Below are 19261 nucleotides of genomic sequence, written 5' to 3' on the forward strand. Positions count from 1 at the left end.
ATATTACATTTAGATATTACAACCTCATAAAGATCCACATATTTATCTGGAGCTCATGTGATTATCCCTGGGGGGAGGGAGGGGGGTTACTTCTGAAGACTGAACCTGTAGGGACAGGAGGGAAGTTGTGTATTTAGGATATGTCTATTACACAGAGGGGAAACAATATGGTTGCGGATGTCAGCTGTGTTTTTATGTGGTGTACTTTGATTATTTTCCCTGTTGTGCTTCCTGTCAGTTGCATGAACTTTGTGCTGAAGACAAAGCAGATTTAGTGCATTGATTCACTTTAACCTCAGAGTTGGAGCTCCTGCTTACTGCCATTATCAGCATACATCCTTTCCAGTTAAACCGATGCCATAGATGAGACGGTTATTATGAAAGTCCTGAGCACAAGAGGGAATATTAATTTAAAAAGTGAAAGACAGAAGTTAAGTGCAGGGGGTGAAAGCGTGTTTTTTTTCAAGAAGGCACCGAGTGATGCTGAGTAATGTCTGGTGCTCAGGTAAGCACTTCGGGTGGCGTTGTTCTTCCTGGACCAATTACTACTGCAGTCCCAGAAGTGGCCACAAACTGAAGGAACAGCAGAGGTAGTTAGGATGATACCTGCCATGAAACGTCCCGCTTCCACCTCCTGGGTCAATAAAGTTTACATTTAAAGAGCTAAATTAGAGCATAAACAACTTTATGCTGGTGGGGCATAAAGTTGTTTTGCTTAGCAGAGATTTTGTCTTGCCTGTGTCCAGGATACAAAACAAGATGAAATGAAAGTCTCATTATTTCTGTGATTAAATGCTTTTTTTCTTCAAGCATACAACAACTTATTCTCACGCATATTTGTTGGTGCTGAGTCACCCTGGTTTGCACGCTATTCTTTCAAATTTAAAAGCTTCATGGCAGCATTTCATTTAGTTGAACTTTCACAGTTACTCTGACCTGCATAATAGCAAAAAGCACAAAAGTTCAGCCACTCCAACACAGAGGAGGCGGCTGACCTCCTGTGCAGGAAGCACCGAGTGTTCGTATCCTTTTGCTGTAAATTGGCCAGCTGGAAGAAGACTTTTGAGATCGGATGGACGTGTAATACAAGTTTTGTGTGCTTAAAGTTTTCATAATGTAATAAAAAACTGTAAAAGTGCAGGTTTTACTTTATTATTTATTTTCACACTAAATGTGACTAAAAGGTTGAAATTCCAGGATATAAAAATAGATGTTACAACACGTTTTAGGCTGTGAGTTGTGGGTTATTGGCCTGAACTCATGAGTTCCTTCCTTGGAAATGTGTTTCGTAATTAAATGTAATATCAAATTAATGATGCAATATAGTGCTCCACGGGTCTGACACAGAAAAGCATAGCGAGCAAGCAGTAATAATTTACGTTGTGAAAACCCTAACCCTAAAAAGAAGATAAAATAGTGGCATTAAAACTATTCTCATTTAAAGCAAAGCAAAAAAATTAATAAGCTAAATTAAAAAGCAGCATAAGAAAATAGAGGCAACGTCAGATGGAAACATATTAGCCAAATTCCAGTCTACATGAGCTCAGCTACATTAGAAACTTCCAGATGTGTGCATGTGTCATGTCTCCCATTCCCCTGCATGCTGGGACCGTGTTATCCCCACATTGATCGTCAGCTGTGGAGGCAACATACCAGTTGAAGTGTTTTTCATGCACCTGTCTGATGGATATCTGTGTGTGTTTCCTGCAGATATCAGGATGTCCAAAGCAGGGGAGGAAAAGCCTGGAGCTGACTATCCAGGGGACAGTTCAGGTACAGCACACATACTCGTGTTCAGTCACGGCGTGGACGGTTCAGTTATCTAATCTCTTTAAACAGGCTTGAACAGGAAAGCAGCAGGCTAAAATGTTCCAGTAAATGTGCAACACACAAACACACGAGCTCACATTCTTGCTAATCGGTCATTTAAATCTCGCTCTTTGTTTCAGACTCTGACAGAAACAGCCCCGATGAGCAGGTGGGTATTTTACTTTTCTCATTAAAGATACTGAGCACGTACTCGCTGATGATGCACTTGCACTGTGCTCAACTTTTTGGGGACGTGGACTACAACAATCCTGACGCAGATGTAACTGGTTTAGGCCTCATTCCATCTTTTTGTCTCCATATTGCTGCACCATGAGAGGCGAGAGTGATTTTCAGGGCAAACTGTGTTACGATCAAATCCAAAGAAACATTTTTTATTAGCATAAATCCACTTTTTATAGATGGAGTACAGTTTTATGATATATGTCAAACTGTTCTGAGGACCCCTTCTTCACAATGGGTTACTTAACCCTGGGTGGGGGGTGTCCCTGGATGCCAAAATTATAACTTCTCTTAAAATTCTGTCAGTCTTATTAACTTGTAATAAATGGTTTAATCTGCCTCACCCATGAAAGTGGTTCGCTGGAAATCTGTTGACAGAGATTACAGGATGTCATTTCTTCTGAATGTGTCATCACACTTCGGTTCTTTGATGTGCGATGCATATTTTCATTGTTTTGCTGCAGGCTCAGACAATGAAAACAAGCCCCTTCAGCCTCTCTCCTACACCAGTTGGCAACAAGGTGAGCCTGATCAGGCATGCTGTGTGTGTGCGTGTGTGCGTGCATGCGTGTGTGGTCATTAAGTCACCATTTAAAACTCTTCTATACTGAAAATATTTCCTTATAACAAATAAATAGTTATAAATGCTGTAAAGTTTATTTTCAGTGCTTGTTTCTGTGTATTGAAAGTTACACAGTCTTAACAGGAGGAGCTTTGTGCATCTCTGGGATTATGTAATTTTGTATAAACACATATGTTTACACATGCATTTACACCACAATGACACACGCCCACAAAAAAAAATCTAATATGCAAATCACGCTGCCGTTTCCACACCTACCACTCCAACGAAGAAAAATCCTGCAGAGACAAGCCAGTAGGGGAAACGAATATGAACAAGGTGGCAGTGAGTGATAGACAAAAACTCCTTGATGGATGGACAGTGACGAGACACGAGCACGTAATGGTAGCTAGAGGTCAGCAGGTTTTGGAATTTTTCTGACAACATAAATACGAGGAAAACTGACCCGGATTTTTGGACAGATGACTGACAAAAGATTCAGTCTGTGATTCAGGGGTAAGAAAGGCAGACGGGGAGGCTGGAGTTCACAGACACAAGAAGAACTAAGAGAGGATCTCTGTCCTTTCTTTTTTACCATAATCTGGTTTATGTTCCTCAGATCTTTGCAATCTGAGAGACATAATCCAAGTCAGAGTGCGTCCCAAAATACTTAAGCTTTGGTCACTTTTTAAAAACCTTTTAGTCAAATATTTTCTGTGGCCGTGTGATACCAGAGGTACACACTTGCAAAACGTTTGACAGCAAGGAGTTGTCTTCTGAGGTACGCGTGTCATTTCAAATCCACTTCGTAGGAATGAGCTGATTCACCAGCCTTGCTAATGCGGAGATGCGCGCAGATTCCGTACAATCTGAAAAAGGAATTATGTGAACCATCGGAATTTTATAATTTCTGATTTCTCACCTGGAAATCATCACAAAAATCAGATTTTTCTTAATAGATAAGCATGGTGAGTGTGCTGCCGTGTGAGGTTGTGAAATAACTTGTGCCTGTGTTTTCTCTTTTAGGGAAAGATTGAAGATGGCGCTGAGATAACACACAGCACTGCACTTCCGGCACCGCCCTCTCAGCAACAGCAACAGGCTCAACACCACCACACACAGTTGATGCTTGCTGGAAGTCAGCTAGCAGGGGTGAGAAAACACACACACAAAGAGGAAATTACATTAATCAAAATTAGGGAAACTGCTGCTGGCCAACACATAGATGGGAACAGTTCATCGTTCATAAACATGCAGCACTTCCAGCTGGTGTTGTTGTAATCTGTAACCTGTGTACTTGCAGGTTTTAGTCTCAAAGCCATCATCTAAATGAAAATTTATCATTACCTCTGATCCACACTACACAGTTTGTGTGCTTCTGGATTTTCCAAGTAGTGCATGAAATATTAGCTTAGCTAAATTCAAATGTTTAAAATCAGAAGTTGGAATTTGATCAGAAAAGAAAACATCTGCCGAGTCGCAAAAACTAGTGAACAACAAAAGCAGACAAATCTAACTTTTATATTTTTTCAAACCACTGCTTTTAGATGAGAAAGTAGCAAATAAATGGGTAAAACATGCAGGTAAATGTAGTAACTGTAACACGAATCAGCCTCAGTACTGGTATGTGATAGATAAGAAAGTTTAAATAGAATATAAAAATGATACATAAATAAGGGAATTATCTCAAGAAAATAGGTCATCTAGGTTTTACCAATTCAGAGTTTACTAAATTGACCTGATCACATGGAAATACACATACTGGAACCCATTTGACACGCCACTATGTCTATGTTTGAGAAAATGGGCTGCTTTAGATGCCATACACTCACGTGTAGTCTCTTCAATAATAAAACTTGTCAGGATTGTTTTCCACACTCCTCGCCTGGCTCTGCCCTCTCTAGTGTTTCCATAAAAACACACATTTGTGAGCTGCTCTCTGCTTGCATTACTCCAAACGTGATGCACTGCTGAAAAACAAAGAGTGCAATCAACGATTCAGCATTAGGTAACTTCAATAAGGCCTTCCTGACAAACCAGAAGCTCTTGCACTACCTGTAGTGTTTTTGTGTTTTTGCATTTCAGCTAAATGTACTTTGAAGCTAAGTGGGTTCCTTTTCTTTGCTTGTCTTGCTCTGGCATGCTTTTACTGTCCGCTAACAGATTCACCTACGCCTGTGTTCCTGGAATGATAGCTGATACTCTTTGTTCTCTCTCCAACTTTTGCCGTCCTGCATAATTTTTTTATTTCTCCAATTCCATTTCCCTCTCACTGTGCACGCTTACATCTTCTTCTCATTTCCCATCACTGTCCTCGTTCCTCTCCCTCCTCCAACTGTTGCTCTCTCCCAGCTTGCTGCGCTTCTCCCGGCCCAGCAGCAGCTGCTCCTCCAACAGGCTCAGGCTCAGCTCTTGGCGGCAGCCGTTCAGCAGTCGAACGCCGCCCATGCCGCTCACGCTGCCCACGCCGCCGCGCAGCAGCAAGCCAACCAGCAGCAGCAACAAAACCAATCGCAATCCCAACAACAGCAGCAGCAGCAAACCAAACAGGAGCAAACAGTCCAAGCTCCGCCTCCACCGCCACAGCTGGCCCTGTCGCAGCCAATCCAGCTCACAGCACAGGTACCGTCAGCTTAAAAGAGTGTTTTATTGATTTTATTGATTCTCTTAATAATAAGTCTAATTAATAAACCGACTCATCTTTACCCGACTTTATTACTGCTCTGTATTGAAATGCGTTTGTGTTGCGTCGCAGGACATCCAGCAGCTGTTGCAGCTCCAGCAGCTGGTTTTAATGCCAGGTCACCCTCTCCAGTCTCCTGCCCAGTTCCTCCTGTCACAGCCAGCACCTGCACAGCAGTCACAGCAGGGTGAGGAAAACCCTGAAACCTCCTTTCTGTACAAATATTACATGGAATTCATCTGAGAATCAAAAAATTACCCCTCACTGTCTCAGTGGGATTAAAGTGGTGAAGTTGGTTAGGAAATGTGTCATATTTCCTAATAACAGCAAAGATTTCTGTGAATCAGCCGTGCTGCTTTCACCTTTCGATGAGTTCATCCACCCATGAACTCGTTAATCCAAACTTTGGCTGGAAAGTTGGCATATTTGGTTTGTAAAGTGTTTGATTTATTTTTACAGGTTTGCTCTCGACACCAAATCTGATCCAGCTACCTCAACAAAGCCCAGGGGGACTGCTGACATCACCACCTCGCCTGGGACTCCAAGCACAGGTAGTAAATCTTTGTGTGTGTGCGTGTGAGAGAGAGAGAGAGAGTCGAAACATGCAAATGAGCTTACAGAACATTTTGTTTTCTTTTAATTTAAATGAGAATCTTTGAACCACAGAGTTTCTGTCAGACTGACATTCACCATTATCAGGATTTATCTGCGTCAGAAGTACCTGCAGGATGCTAAACACACCTTAATGTCATTGTGCTCGAAAGCAGCACAAGTTTGCATGAAGAACTAATAGATCATCTGTGATGCAACTGTCCTGCCAGCTGAAAAATGTCAAGGAAGACTGCATTTGCATAGCATCTTCTTTTCAAAATAGATGCAATTTCTGGTCCAATGAGGTATCTGGTATCGTCACCCCTTATCCTCTATAACGTGATGCATGAATGCAACCTCACACATCCAAAGGCTGTTACAGATTTTTGATTAAGTTGTGATGAAGCCGTGTCAGACACAACAGATGTGAATGTAAATGAGCTGCGTAGCAGCAGATATCGTGCATGATGTCTCGTCAATTAGCTAACACTCCCGCAGCCTGCAGGGCCAAAGCTTTGACAGGCAGTATGTAGCTTCTCTTGGTGCTAAGCCAAGCACAGACGCTGTTTCAAAATTCTAAATAATGTTTTTTTTCCTCTCTCCTTTTTAGAGTAAAAGGTCTCGTTATAGCAACCAGGGCGTGTTTTATTTTTCTGAGCATGTTTTCTAGCCGATGACCTTATTTAATTTTTTTTTCAATTCGTAGAAAATGAATGTGCATGTTTCTCAGGAAAAAGTGTGTGAGCTTTTTTTTACCAGCACATAAAGAATGTTTGAATGAATCATGCATATACTCTTTGTCTCACTTCTGCTGACATCACAGAGAGAGAAGAGCAGCGATGCTGGAAGCAGCAGCAGTGGAGGCTCTTTAGTTGCCACTGGGAGCAGCGGTGTTGGTGTTGTGACATCTGTAGGAGTTACCTCTGCATCCAGCAGCGCCATGGCTTCTTCCTTAGCCTCCGGCTTGAGTTCTGGAGGTCATGGGGGTCATGGGGGTCACATGGGAGAAGAACCCAGCGATCTAGAGGAGCTGGAGCAGTTTGCTCGCACCTTCAAGCAGCGCCGCATAAAGCTGGGATTCACCCAGGTAAGAAGAAGGAAGGCATGTTTGCATGATAAAGTCTGCATGTATTTGCACAGTGACACAAATTTTCTGTCTCCATCAGGGCGATGTTGGTGTGGCTATGGGAAAACTGTACGGCAACGATTTCAGCCAGACCACCATCTCCCGCTTTGAAGCTCTCAACCTGAGCTTTAAGAACATGTGCAAGCTGAAGCCTCTCCTCGAGAAGTGGCTGAGTGACGCAGGTACTAAGAAATATTTTGTTGCTGGTGTACAATCAGCACACTCATCTTTGTTTGCTGGAACATGTGAGAGTCAGAGATATTTTAAAAATAACTTTAATTTGAAAATAAGCTCAGGATGTTTCATTTTGATGGAAATAGCCTTAAATCAAGACTTCTTTAAAAATGTTACCTATAGTTTTCCATCAGTGATAAAGTGTTAAAATATAGTGTTTCACATATTTTAAGGATTTTAATTTAATTTGACATTCTGATCATTCTTTACGTCACCAAAAACACTTCCTTCATTTATGCCTTCTTTCTCTGTTTCTGTCACAGAAACAATGGCGGTAGACAGCATGCTGCCCAGCCCTTCTTCTATCTCCTCCCCCATGTTGGGCATCGAGGGTCTACCTGGCCGGCGCAGGAAGAAACGCACCAGCATCGAGACCAATGTGCGCATAATGCTAGAGCGCAACTTCAGCACGGTAGGAGATTAAGTTATTAGCAAAATTGAGCCTGAATTTCTAATGGGTATGATTTTTACACCTGAATATAAAATAATGCAGGTTTCCACTTTTGTTTTTATAGAAATAAGATAGAATTGAATCAATTTTCTTTATAACACCTATCATGGAATTTCCAGTGCTGTTATTAGACAATAAGATTCATGAATGTGGCCGTTTTTAACCCTAAATACTCTTAATTCTTGCTTTACAAAGATTTAAAAATGCAGCAAGTAGGAAAATATTTAAATATAGCCCAATATATGGCGACCACTTTGTAGGGATACGTTATAAATTTGGAGCTTGATGTTAAAAGACCTTTTAAAGAGTCTTTTAAAGAGCTAAGGAGCCTCTATATTTAATAAGAAGAAAAAACATTTTCTTTGAATTAAACACTTGCAGTTTCATTAAAAAGCAGAAACATGAACTTGCTAAACACCCGCCCAGCACAGAACACAAAAAGTACAATGACAAAGGCCGTCATATCAGAGCTGTAGATCTTGTACAAACCTGCAGCAGATTCTTGGAAACTGCCGTAGATCGACTGCACACCGTAGATCAGAGCTACATCCAGCCCATTTTGATCTTATGTGGGCCAGACCAGTGGAACTGCCCTTTCTGCCAGTTTAGTCTAACTACACATTTAGTCCCTAAGAAATTGCTATTTCAACAGAAATCAGTGCAACTCTTCAAGTTAGGCTTAGGGAAAGCTGCAAAAGTTATGAACTTATGAAAATAAATTAAAAGTCTAAAACCTCTGTTCTACTTTACATTTTCCAAAGTCATATGGTGGGCCTAATTGAAGGATTTGCTGGGCAAATCCTGGTCCCTGGGCCTTATGTTTGACACCTCCTGCCTTAGATTAGCACACCATAAATAGTTAATACAAACATATTGTTATATTAATGCAGTGGCTTTAAAAAAAAAGCTCTTCTACATGTGATAAACCAGCATCCTATTTTGGATAGCCTCCCTTTATTAATTAGCCTTCTTCTGACTGCATGCAGTGTTTTCAGTACTTCCTCATCGCTTTGATCTCTTCCTCCTCAGAACCAGAAGCCTACCTCTGAGGAGATCCTGCTGATGGCGGAGCAGCTCAACATGGAAAAGGAGGTGATTCGCGTTTGGTTCTGCAACCGCCGGCAGAAAGAGAAACGCATCAACCCCTCTAGCAGCACCACCCCTCCACTGCCCAGCCAGACCTCGCCTGTTGTGACGCACAAAGCCCCCTGCTACAGCCCGCACATGGTACAGTCCGCCCTCTATGCGGGAACAGATGTTTCGCAGTAGGATGGAAGAACTTCCTAATTTCTCTTTTCCTGTATCTGCAGATATCAAGTCAGGGTCTGTCCCAGGTCACCACCAGCCTCAGCACAACAGGTGAGCTGTAATAACTGTTTGTGCCTGCGTAGACGCTCGTCAATAAATTATTAAAGGTTAGAGCGCTGCTTCTCAATTATGTTTTTGAACCCAAAGGTCGGTCTGGTCCTGACATTATTTAACAGTTGATATTTCAGTATTGTTGAGTGTTTCGCTGATTTGATGAAACATGGAAGAATCATCACTGAGACAAAAAAAATCATTAAGACTGGAAACAGAAACAGGGATGTTTTGTTGACAGCAGCACAGAAGCGCTGGTCTTATGTTGAGTTGTTTACCTCCGTGAGTCATGATTCGTCCGTGAGCTGTCCAGGCTTCACAGATATGACAGATGACCTGACAGGTAGCAAACACAGCTGGAAATTTATTGGCCCGTTGAGTCGAGGCTAGTACCGGCCAACCAGAAAGTGAAGTTGAATGGTGAGAAGAAGACCTTTGAATAGTTCAGGACCCTGGCTGTTGATGAAGAACTGTGTCACCAAAGTGTTTATTTAGTAATAACACTGTAATTCTTCTGTGCACTGCTGTGCGACATCCGTATCACTCTTCTTCTCTCCCTCTCAGGCACCAGTTCGTCACCTTCAGCGTCCTGCCCCATGACTCCGGTCAGCTCAGTTGCCATTTCTTCTTCTGTGACTCCGCCTCCTCATAGCACAGCCAGCCCAGCTCCTCCCAGCCTCGGGACCTCTGGGCTCAACGCTGGGTGAGTGTCAATAACAATTTGAGAAATTTAATTACTAATTGGTTTTTCCTCCTGTTTACTATCACATTATTATCTCCAAATTCTGGTCCCTTGTAATCCTATTAAATAAATTTCAGTGTAATATTACTCAGCTAGAACCATTTTTGATACATGATATTATTTTGGTATTGTTTCAGGAATTAGTCGGATCCCTAGATGGAAGAAAAGCTAGCTCTTCTTCATTTGCTCTCCTGGAGTGAATGAAAGCATGAATATAAAATTGATGCAAAACTTTTTGAAGGTTTCTTATTGTTGGTTAGTTTTAAACAAAACCTCTGAACTCTGCAAAAACTACCTTTTCAAATTGACTTGACCATGATCTCTAACCTGACATCACGTCATACATAAGTGAGCAGATGTTTCTTGAGCATTTATGATGCAAGCTTTGCTCAAAATCCCATGTGGCTGTGTTTCAAAAAAGTCAAATACTAAACCAAAGCCTCCAAGCTCTCCATGTGCACCTCTGGACCTCCTTCACCGTCAGTGCTGCTTTCAGATTCCTATAGAAGTTCCAGTCTACTTCAGTAATTTCTCTAGTGACCTCAAAATTGTCCAAATTGGACAAACTGGAAGTATTTTAAACAGCAGCTTTGAATGGAAGATGTCCCGACCCAAAAGAGCATAAAAAGAGTGGTTGGTGACCTGAACTACATCACATGAAAGTGCAGGATTTTTAATGCCATATGGGTGCATGTTTCACTCTCCACCCACCCTGCTGACTGTATTTGGCTCCCTGTGATTTAGTTCTCGTCCCCCAAGTGAAATTAAAGTCAAAATTTTGACAGTTTGGAGCAGGATCTAGCATCTCCCTGCATCTCAGAAGCATAGCCACAAATGCATCAGAGCTCTTTCTTTCCAAGCTGCCTCGACTACCGTGATGTGGATGACTGAGAACCTACACAGACAAATGCTCTCTTGATGTTATTTAACCTGAAAAATGTTTCTGTACATCAATGAATGTCTGGATGTGTGTGTGAATTTGCTGTCCATCCACATTTCAGGAACACAATGATGGGAGTAAGCACAGGGATGAACCAGGCCCTCATTGGCAACAATCCCCTGGCTACCATGCAAGGTTTGTGTCACTGAGTGCATGAGTGTGTGTTGTTAGACTGTCCCCTCTGGCCCAGCGAGTCTTCATGAGTCTCCATTTCTAAAGACCAGTTCCCATTTCATCCTCCATCCATTCTGCCCAAAATGAATTTCCTTGCAAAGCCTCAGTATGACAGTAGCCAAGAGCAAGCCCGGCGCGCACTACTCCTCCTTTCTCAAACTTTTTGAATCGCTCAGTATGGTGAAAGATTCAATTTGATTCTCATACAATAGCCCACTATTATCACAAAGTGACAAGAGCCCCTTATGGCAAAGCTTAGGAGGCCAAGTCAGCTTACAGTAAACAGTTGAACAGGCACAGTCCCCACCCTCTCAATATCAAAGCCTGTTGGCTAAATAACTAGTTTCACTCAAAATTCTCCTCTTTGAAAGAGACGATCTGCTGCCAAATCAATTAAGCATCACAAATAAGCTCAGCTTTGAATCCGTCACGTGCTCCATCTCCCTATAGCGCCGATTCAGGCCTTCCCTTTTTTCTCGCGCTCTGTTCAGCGTCATTCAGAGTCGGCGTCCTCCGGGCCATGTGCTGATGAGAAGGATACAGTCTGTTATGGAAACTGCAGCTCTGGCACTGTTGGCTCTGATAGAGTTTTAGGCTGAAGGAAAGAAGAGAGAAGAGCCTGAGTTTTAAAAAAAAAAGAAAAGAAAGAAAAAAGGATGGGATGAAATGAAGTGTTGACACGAAAGGATTTCAGTTTGCTTCCCTTTGGGGCCACACATGCTGTAAATGTTTACTCTCATGTAATGGATAAAAGTGTGTATTATTACACTGGAATTCAAACGCTGGCAGGTGTATCACTGTGTTACGGCAGGGTTCGGACAGATTGACAGGTTATCCTGACAAGCTTGCAGCAGTAACCTCGCAGAAAAGACGGCTACTGTAACAGTACTGGGATTTTATCTCATTGAAAAGTAATAAAAAGCTATGAAATATAGTGCTGTGGAAAAGCATTAACCCTCCTAACAGACAGTAACAAAGTACAACTACTTTGTTACTTTGTACTTACGTAGAATTTTCAGGTATCTGTACTTGGCAACTTTTTACTTTTACTCCCTACATTTTTAAACAAATATCTGTACTTTTTACTTACATTTTCAAAACGGGCTCGTTGCTTTTGGTTTAAGGAATTTGAGGAGAGTTATTATTTCACATCACTGCATGAAATCGTGTGTGCCTTCAGACATCAAACTGATATCAGCCTAAAACGTAACACACGAGAGGCAGTCCTGGCTATTTTTCAACACTAGTATCTGTACTTCTACTTAAGTACAGAATGTCTGCGCTATTACTGATTTCCTTTCTTCTTCTTTTTTGACTTGTTAATGTTACATGTTTCAGATTATCAAACAGATTTTCAATATTAGACAAAGATAACCTGAGTAAATGGAAAATTAAGGGAAATACATTATTAAGGTAAAAACAAAGCTATCCGAACCTACCTGACTCTGTGGAGGGGAAATTAATTGCTCCCCTTCATTCAGTCGTGAACTTGCGGTAATTTACGTGCATTTTTTTGGAAGGCTGAGTTACGTTTCACTGGCCACACCCTGACCTGATCACTGCCAGCCTGGTTGAATCAATAAATCTTTAAAATAGAACCTGTCTGACAAAGCGAAGTAGGCCAAAAGATTTCAAAAAGCAACACATCATGCCACGATGTGAAGAAACTAGAGATGGCACGATACCACTTTTTTATGTCCGATACCGATACCGATATCATAAATTTGGATATCTGCCGATACTGATATGAATCTGATAGTGTGTTTTAATCAATAAAACTGTTTTTTAAAAAATATCTTGCTGCATTTTGTAGTTCATACTCAAGTTTAAAACAACAACTACACTAAAGCTATTCTGTTATACCTGTATGTAAAAAAAAAAATATTTATAGTTCAGCAATACTGATCAATCTAATAAACTTAAACCTACACCATCCTCCCTATTCTGGTATTTTAAAGAGTACTTAGCGTAAATATTAAGCAACCTAACTAATAGGGTTCCAACTCCCAGCAACAACAAAAATAAATAAATAAAAAATAGGGAACCACCCCTCACGCTCCACCTCATGATGCTTAATCGACGTAATCAACCTTAATTTGATGCAGTGTGAAAAAAAAATGCACAGAAATCAATTATTTTTCAAGAAATATTAAATAGATTCAACATCTTTCTTCAACAAAATTGCAGACTGCACAGATGGTACCTTCCCAAAGTAAAAAGTACTATAGCTTACTAGGGTATATATTAGACTTAATAGTCACTATATACAGTAATTGACTTCTATTCATTTTACATCAAATTAAAACTTTCGGTGTAAGATTCGGATAATTATTTATTAAAAGCTAGACATTTTAAATGAGAATAAGAAAGAAAAGTATGTCTTTGTGCCCCCTTTTCCCTGTTAATCCCCTATCGGCCCCCCTGGCTAAACTTTGCTAGATCCGCCCCTGCACAGTTACCAGCGTCAGCTACATAGAAAAAGATCCTGGAGTAGAAAGTAATATTAAATAAATTCTAACAACAGCTGATCAAGCTTAAACGTGCTGCTGTTGTTCAGCCGCTGGTTTCCTCTTTCTGGTGCAAAGTGGGCCAAAAACAAACCAGAGAGATGGACTCGCGACAGAAAAGCCGATCAGCTGATCATTAAGCAGTTTCATGATTGAAGTAGCAGCAAGAAGAGGCGGTCGCTCCATATATCGCTTGTTAAGCTTAACGCAGGAATGCTTTACAAACATTCAGAGATGGACTTACACACTTGCTTTACTTCTCTCGGGGATAACTTTGTCGGAGATGAAATGCCGGGTTGCTAGCGAAGCTCCAAATGCTATCCAGACCACCGACAGGTCCGGCATGCCACAGCCGCTCTATCACGTGATGCATACTGCTCCGACGTGCTAACGTTCTGAGGTGAGTTACGGCGTGTTGCAAGTTTTGTGAGGTGCTTTCGTGATATTTAATGGATCGGATTACATTTTTTATTTTTCTCCGATATCCGATCCAGTAATTTAGGTCAGTATCGGACCGATACGTAATATCGGATCGGTCCATCTCTAGAAGAAACATCTGAAAAACAAACTCATTAAAGTTTATCACTCTGGAAAGAGTTTCAAAACCATTTCTAAAGGCTGTGCGACTCCAACGAACCACAGTGAGTGCCGTTATTCAAAAATTAATATGAGAAAACTTACAACAGTCGTTAAATGTTCCAGAGAGTACAACATCACTTCAAGAGCGCATCAACGACTCATTCAGGAGGTCACAAAAAACCCAGAACAACATCTATAGAGCTGCATGCCTCAGTAGGCTTAGATAAGGTCAGAGTTCATGATTCAATAATAAGGAAGAGACTGGGAAAAATAGAGCAAACCACTGCTGATCCAAAAGAACACAGAACGTCGTCTCACGTTTACCAAAAAACATCTTGGATGATCCACGATACTTTTGGGAAAATATTCTGTGGACTGACAAGAAAAAAGTTGAACTTTTTGTAGGTTTGAGTCCCGTTACAGCGTAAAACTAACTGCATTTCATAAAGAGATCATACCAATAGTCAAACGTGGAGGTGGCAGCGTGATGGTGTTGGACTACTTTGCTGCTTCAGGGCGACTTGCTGTAACTGATGAAAGCAGGAATTCTGCTCTTTACCAGAAAATCTTGAAGAAGCTCGGTTTAAGAACCGAAGCACGCCAACAGGTCCATCTGAGTGGCTCAAAAAGAATGCGATTTTGGACCTCAAAGGCATTTTTATATTTTCTTGGCTTATGTTTGTCAAATATCAACATTTATTTGATGATCTCAGACATAATAAATCACAAAGGGGGGAAATATTTTTCAGAGCACTGTATTTAACATAAACCTTTTGAGCCTGTTCATTTTTTTTCTATTAAAAGTCTGCAAACTACTGCTTTTGCAGATTGTAACAGACGCGGGTTTGACAGGGTGAGACAGAAAAGGTTCATTCTCACATCCACTGTGTGTGAATATCACAATCAGATTTCATCCTTTGCTGTCGATCATTGTCTCTGTGCATTTTAAGGTTGAGTGTCATCATGAAGAGTCTTGGCTTTAGCGCAGGGGTGTCAAACACGTTCTGAGCGATCACTGATGATCTACAAACAACCTCCGATGTTTTAAAGCACTATTCTCTCCACGTTTCCTCACTAAAGACTAAATGATTTAACCATCTTATGTGGATTTTATACTTTCCACATTAGTGGGTATACAAAGGTCCACTTCAGTCTGAGTAATCTAAATGTCATCATCAAAGGATAAATGTGCATCTGCTAATTTTTTGGGACCATGTGGACTCTTCTCTGAGGCACTAAACCACAAATCACCAACTACCCATGTGTCCTTCAGATGAACTTAGAGCAACTAAGTATGCCCAACTTGCCGTGCTTTGATGTGATGTTGTGTGAGTAGTTTCTTTGTTAGCAGGAGGGCTGTAAAACCTACAGTGATTCACACAAAATACAGTGAGCCATCTTTTTATGCTTGTGGAACTAGTCCATTGGGCCACACTGGGCTCAGTTGGTGGGTTGTTTCTGACCCGTGGGCCATATGTTTGACACTCCTGCTTTAGCCTTATATTTTTTATCTGTTATTATGATTTAAGTGGGAAAATCTTTCACATTTATTCAGGCTTTCTTTAATCATCTTCACTTTCAGCAACCTATTTTTAAATGTTTGTCTGTAACTAATGTCTCTGATCTGTTCACTGACTTCTTTTTAATTCTCTCTTTGTTTATTTCCATTCTCCATCATTATTTCACCCTGGAAACTGTCTCTCTTTTTTCCTCTCCTCTCCCTTCTTCGTCTTCACTGCCATCACATCTGCATTTATTCCCCTGTCCTCTATGTTCTTCTTCTTTTGTTCTTCTGATCGCTTTGCAACTTTGTTCTGAAACCTTTGTTTTCCTTTTCTGTCAATTTTGACTTTTTCATTCACTTTTTTTTTTTGCAACATTTTTTAATCTTCCCCTCACCCTCATTTCTTGAGCCTAATCCTGTCTCTTTTTCATCTCCTGTCTTTTTCTTCATCCTCCTGTCCTCTTTTCTCCTCTATCCACTTTCTCCTTCCCCTCTTCCATGCTTTGCAGCTCTGGCAGCCAGCGGTGGGCAGCTACCCATTTCCAGCCTTGAAGGTGGAGCAGGTCACATGCTTCTCGGTGGACCTGGGGGTGCCTCTGTCCCCTCTTCCCTCCGCCCTTCTCTCTTCCTCAACCGACCCACTCTCCTCCCCATGGTGACCGGCTCTATGGCAACAACATCCACAACTGTCATGGGACTGGTCAGCAGCAGTGGTGGCGTGTGCGGCCCAAGGCCCTGCTTTTCCCAGTCTCCTTCCGCTGGCACCAGCAACCTCATGAGCCCAACTTCGTGCCCAGAAGAGTCTGCGTCTCCTTGTTCAAGTCCCGCCTCTTTCTGTTCATTCAGCGAAGCCTCACCGCCACCACTGGGAGGGACCATGGCCGACTGATCCCCGACTGACAGCCAAAGTATCCTATTAGAGGAGGACGAGGAGGAGAAGGAGGACGATTAAAGGAGCTTTAAAAATCTAAATTTACAACCTCGCCTTTGAACCAAAGCCATCTCTCTGTCCAATCCATCTCTGGTTTTGTCTGTCTCTCTCTTTTCGTATCTCCCTGCTGACGTCTTTTGAAGCCAAAAATATACACAGATGGATGCGGGGAGGAAGCAAAGAGAGAGGTAGGATGGAAAGGATAGAGAGAACTGCAGAACGAAGGAGGGGAATTCGAAACCAAATATTGATCTACAGCTGGAGAGGTGGCACTGAGGTGTGTTTTTGCTTGGCATCGAGAAGTGAACACCACGCTTTTTAACAGCTGGAGAAAAAAAACTCAGTGAGGGCAGGGATGAAAACTGAAACTGTGTGTGGAAAAAAAAAAGGGAGGCAAAGAAAAGACTTGTTTAACAAGCCCGGAAGGTCGTGTGGTTGCAACCAAATTTTTAAAAAAAAAGCAAGAAAGGAAATATGCTAGAAGAGAAACACACAAAGATGTAACCAAAATCTCTGAATACCAAAAACTGAAAACCAAAAAAAGACAAAAAAACAACAACAAACGGAGCGAAAAGCTTTAGTTCAAAAAGACTTTCTGATCTGTCCAGGATCAGTTTACTACTTCATTCTACGTCAAACATTTCCCATTTCACTCAGGATTTCTGTTTTTCCTTTTTTTTTCCATCTTCAGCTGAAGATTTACAAAACATCTATTTTTCTATTATTTTGTATTCATCGCTCTTTTTTTATCTAACTCAAACAGTTTCACCCTTTACAGTTGAACCCACATGCAGGATGTCTACCTACCTCTCTCTTTACAGCTTTACAGTGGTCAACCTACCTTACATTTTAACAGACTGTTTCAATGAGCCTGGAGCAGCAGATGGGTGGGGTTTATTACGATAATAATTACTTTAGTTTCCAGTAAGAAGCCAATCTGTATTCGCTGTAGTACAAAAATAACTTTCTGGTATTCATTAAAGCCTTCTTCGTAGCAAAAGCCACCCTTCTGGCAAAAGTTGGAAACTCCACTGAAGTTAAAGGAAAATACTGGTCAAAATTTTAAGGGTTATTTAGCTGTTAAATGTCAATTTGTTAGATCCACAGTTAGATTTGGGGGATTATTTGTATCTCAGATTACCCTCAGAGACAGATTTTAATGGGTTACTGCCATCATCATTATCATCATCATCGTTATTATCTTTAATTTTTGTTCAAACCAAAGTATACCCTGAATAGGATTCATGCTGCCTGCGGAGTGGATATACACAAGGCAGATATGTGGTTTATTTATTTTTATATTATTTATTATTTGCTGTCTTTAATTTAATGTTATCCTTTATACACGCTCACCATCATCATCACCATCACGTCACCTTTCAGACTGCTCATCTACCACCAGTCACTCACTCTTGGATACCAAAGCATCGCCTCTGGCAGCGTTGTCTCTGGATTCGCCCGGGAGACGAGTGTCCAGACAAAACCTCAGCAGTGTCAAAGGGAAAACACACACACACATATACACAAACACACATATTACAGTACACTACAAGCATAAGAAAGACCAAACCAAAAAAAAAAGAACAAAAGAAAGAGGTGAAGCACCGGCATTCCCCTTACTGCCCCCAAACCCCTGCCCTCCAACCCTCCCTCCCATCCGCCCCTCTCCTTTGTCTCCAAAGATCAGATCAAAGGGCCAAAAGAAACAAGGAGGAGAAGAGAAAGAGGAGAAGCGGAGGAGCCAAAGGTATGAGGAGCTGCAGGGGGAAAGTGAGGAGGAGAAGAAGAAGAGGAGGAGATGGAGAAGTAGGAGGAAGAGGAGCAGGAGGAGATACGCTTGAAGCAGCGGACCAAAAAACCAAAAAGTAACCCAAAACCAAAAGCTACTGCTACTACTGCTACTAGTTATGTGTGAGTGACTGAAGCGTAACGAAACCAAATACAAACAAAGAGGGGGAGGACGGGGGAGAGAAGGGGTGAGTAAGGCCCTGTCTGTCTGTTCGTCTTTAACTGTGATTGCCGTTCTTGTATATCAGACAGAAATCGTTCCCTGCCTCCCTCTGCCGGCCACCTCGCTTTGTTCTCACTTTCTTTTTCCTGGATGGATAAAATATGGATTAACCTCAACAAACTGACTTTGAGAATATATATATTTTTGTTTCTGCTTTCCATAGTGTGTCTGTTACCGATGTATGGATTCGTCTCATTGCTTTCTTCTTATTATGCGGTGGGTAAGGAGGGAGGGAGGGGCTGGGTGTGGGGCTGGGTGGGCGGGGGTGACAGGTTGGTTTGGCAACGTGTTGCCTGTTTTCACGTCTTCTTGTCTCTTCGGTTGTGGTCCGGGTTTTTCTTTGACGTTTGGAGATAACTGTGAAAATGTAGCTTCCGGGATTTCCTTTCTTTCTTTTTTCTTTTTAAGTTGATTCAGAATGTTGTGAAAAAGCCAAAACTGAAAACCAAAAGCAAAACTTTTTAGAAATACAACCATACCAAATAGAACAACCAAACCAATGCACAAGTCGTATGATTGGATTAGCTGAAGTGTGTGTGAGAGTGTCTGTGTGTGTGTAAGCATGTGTAGGTAAAGATGATTCTCTTACATACAAACCAAACCATAAAACACACAAAAACACATGATGGACAAAATAATATCAGTCAGTGAAGAGCAAAGCTCCGGTCAGTTTGAACCTGGACCTGTTTCTGCAGTTTTCCAATCACATTCGTCGGCTTCCTGCAAAAGATTTAGATCACATCTCATAAAAACGTTGCCCGTTCATCCCCCCCATAAAGGAATGCACAAATTTAGCATTTTTGGGTTCAATTATGATC

At 41.5% G+C, this 19261-nt stretch overlaps 1 protein-coding gene across 1 annotated transcript in view; it reads left to right on the forward strand.

Annotated features, from left to right (window-relative positions):
• pou2f2a (POU class 2 homeobox 2a) overlaps positions 1–16894 on the forward strand; it is a 65800-nt gene extending 48906 nt beyond the window's left edge. Inside the window, exons 2-16 of the mRNA XM_004572652.4 lie at positions 1711–1773; positions 1950–1978; positions 2514–2570; positions 3638–3763; positions 4964–5233; positions 5367–5481; positions 5754–5845; positions 6709–6972; positions 7052–7193; positions 7509–7657; positions 8726–8923; positions 9007–9055; positions 9620–9758; positions 10799–10872; positions 16011–16894. Of these exons, the coding sequence (XP_004572709.2) occupies positions 1711–1773; positions 1950–1978; positions 2514–2570; positions 3638–3763; positions 4964–5233; positions 5367–5481; positions 5754–5845; positions 6709–6972; positions 7052–7193; positions 7509–7657; positions 8726–8923; positions 9007–9055; positions 9620–9758; positions 10799–10872; positions 16011–16390 (2147 nt within the window). The 3' untranslated portion in view covers positions 16391–16894. The remainder of the gene's footprint in view (positions 1–1710; positions 1774–1949; positions 1979–2513; positions 2571–3637; positions 3764–4963; positions 5234–5366; positions 5482–5753; positions 5846–6708; positions 6973–7051; positions 7194–7508; positions 7658–8725; positions 8924–9006; positions 9056–9619; positions 9759–10798; positions 10873–16010) is intronic.
• The last annotated feature ends 2367 nt before the right edge of the window (positions 16895–19261 follow it).

The sequence above is a fragment of the Maylandia zebra genome, linkage group LG22 (genome assembly GCF_041146795.1).
Source record: "Maylandia zebra isolate NMK-2024a linkage group LG22, Mzebra_GT3a, whole genome shotgun sequence".
Lineage (NCBI taxonomy): Eukaryota > Metazoa > Chordata > Actinopteri > Cichliformes > Cichlidae > Maylandia > Maylandia zebra.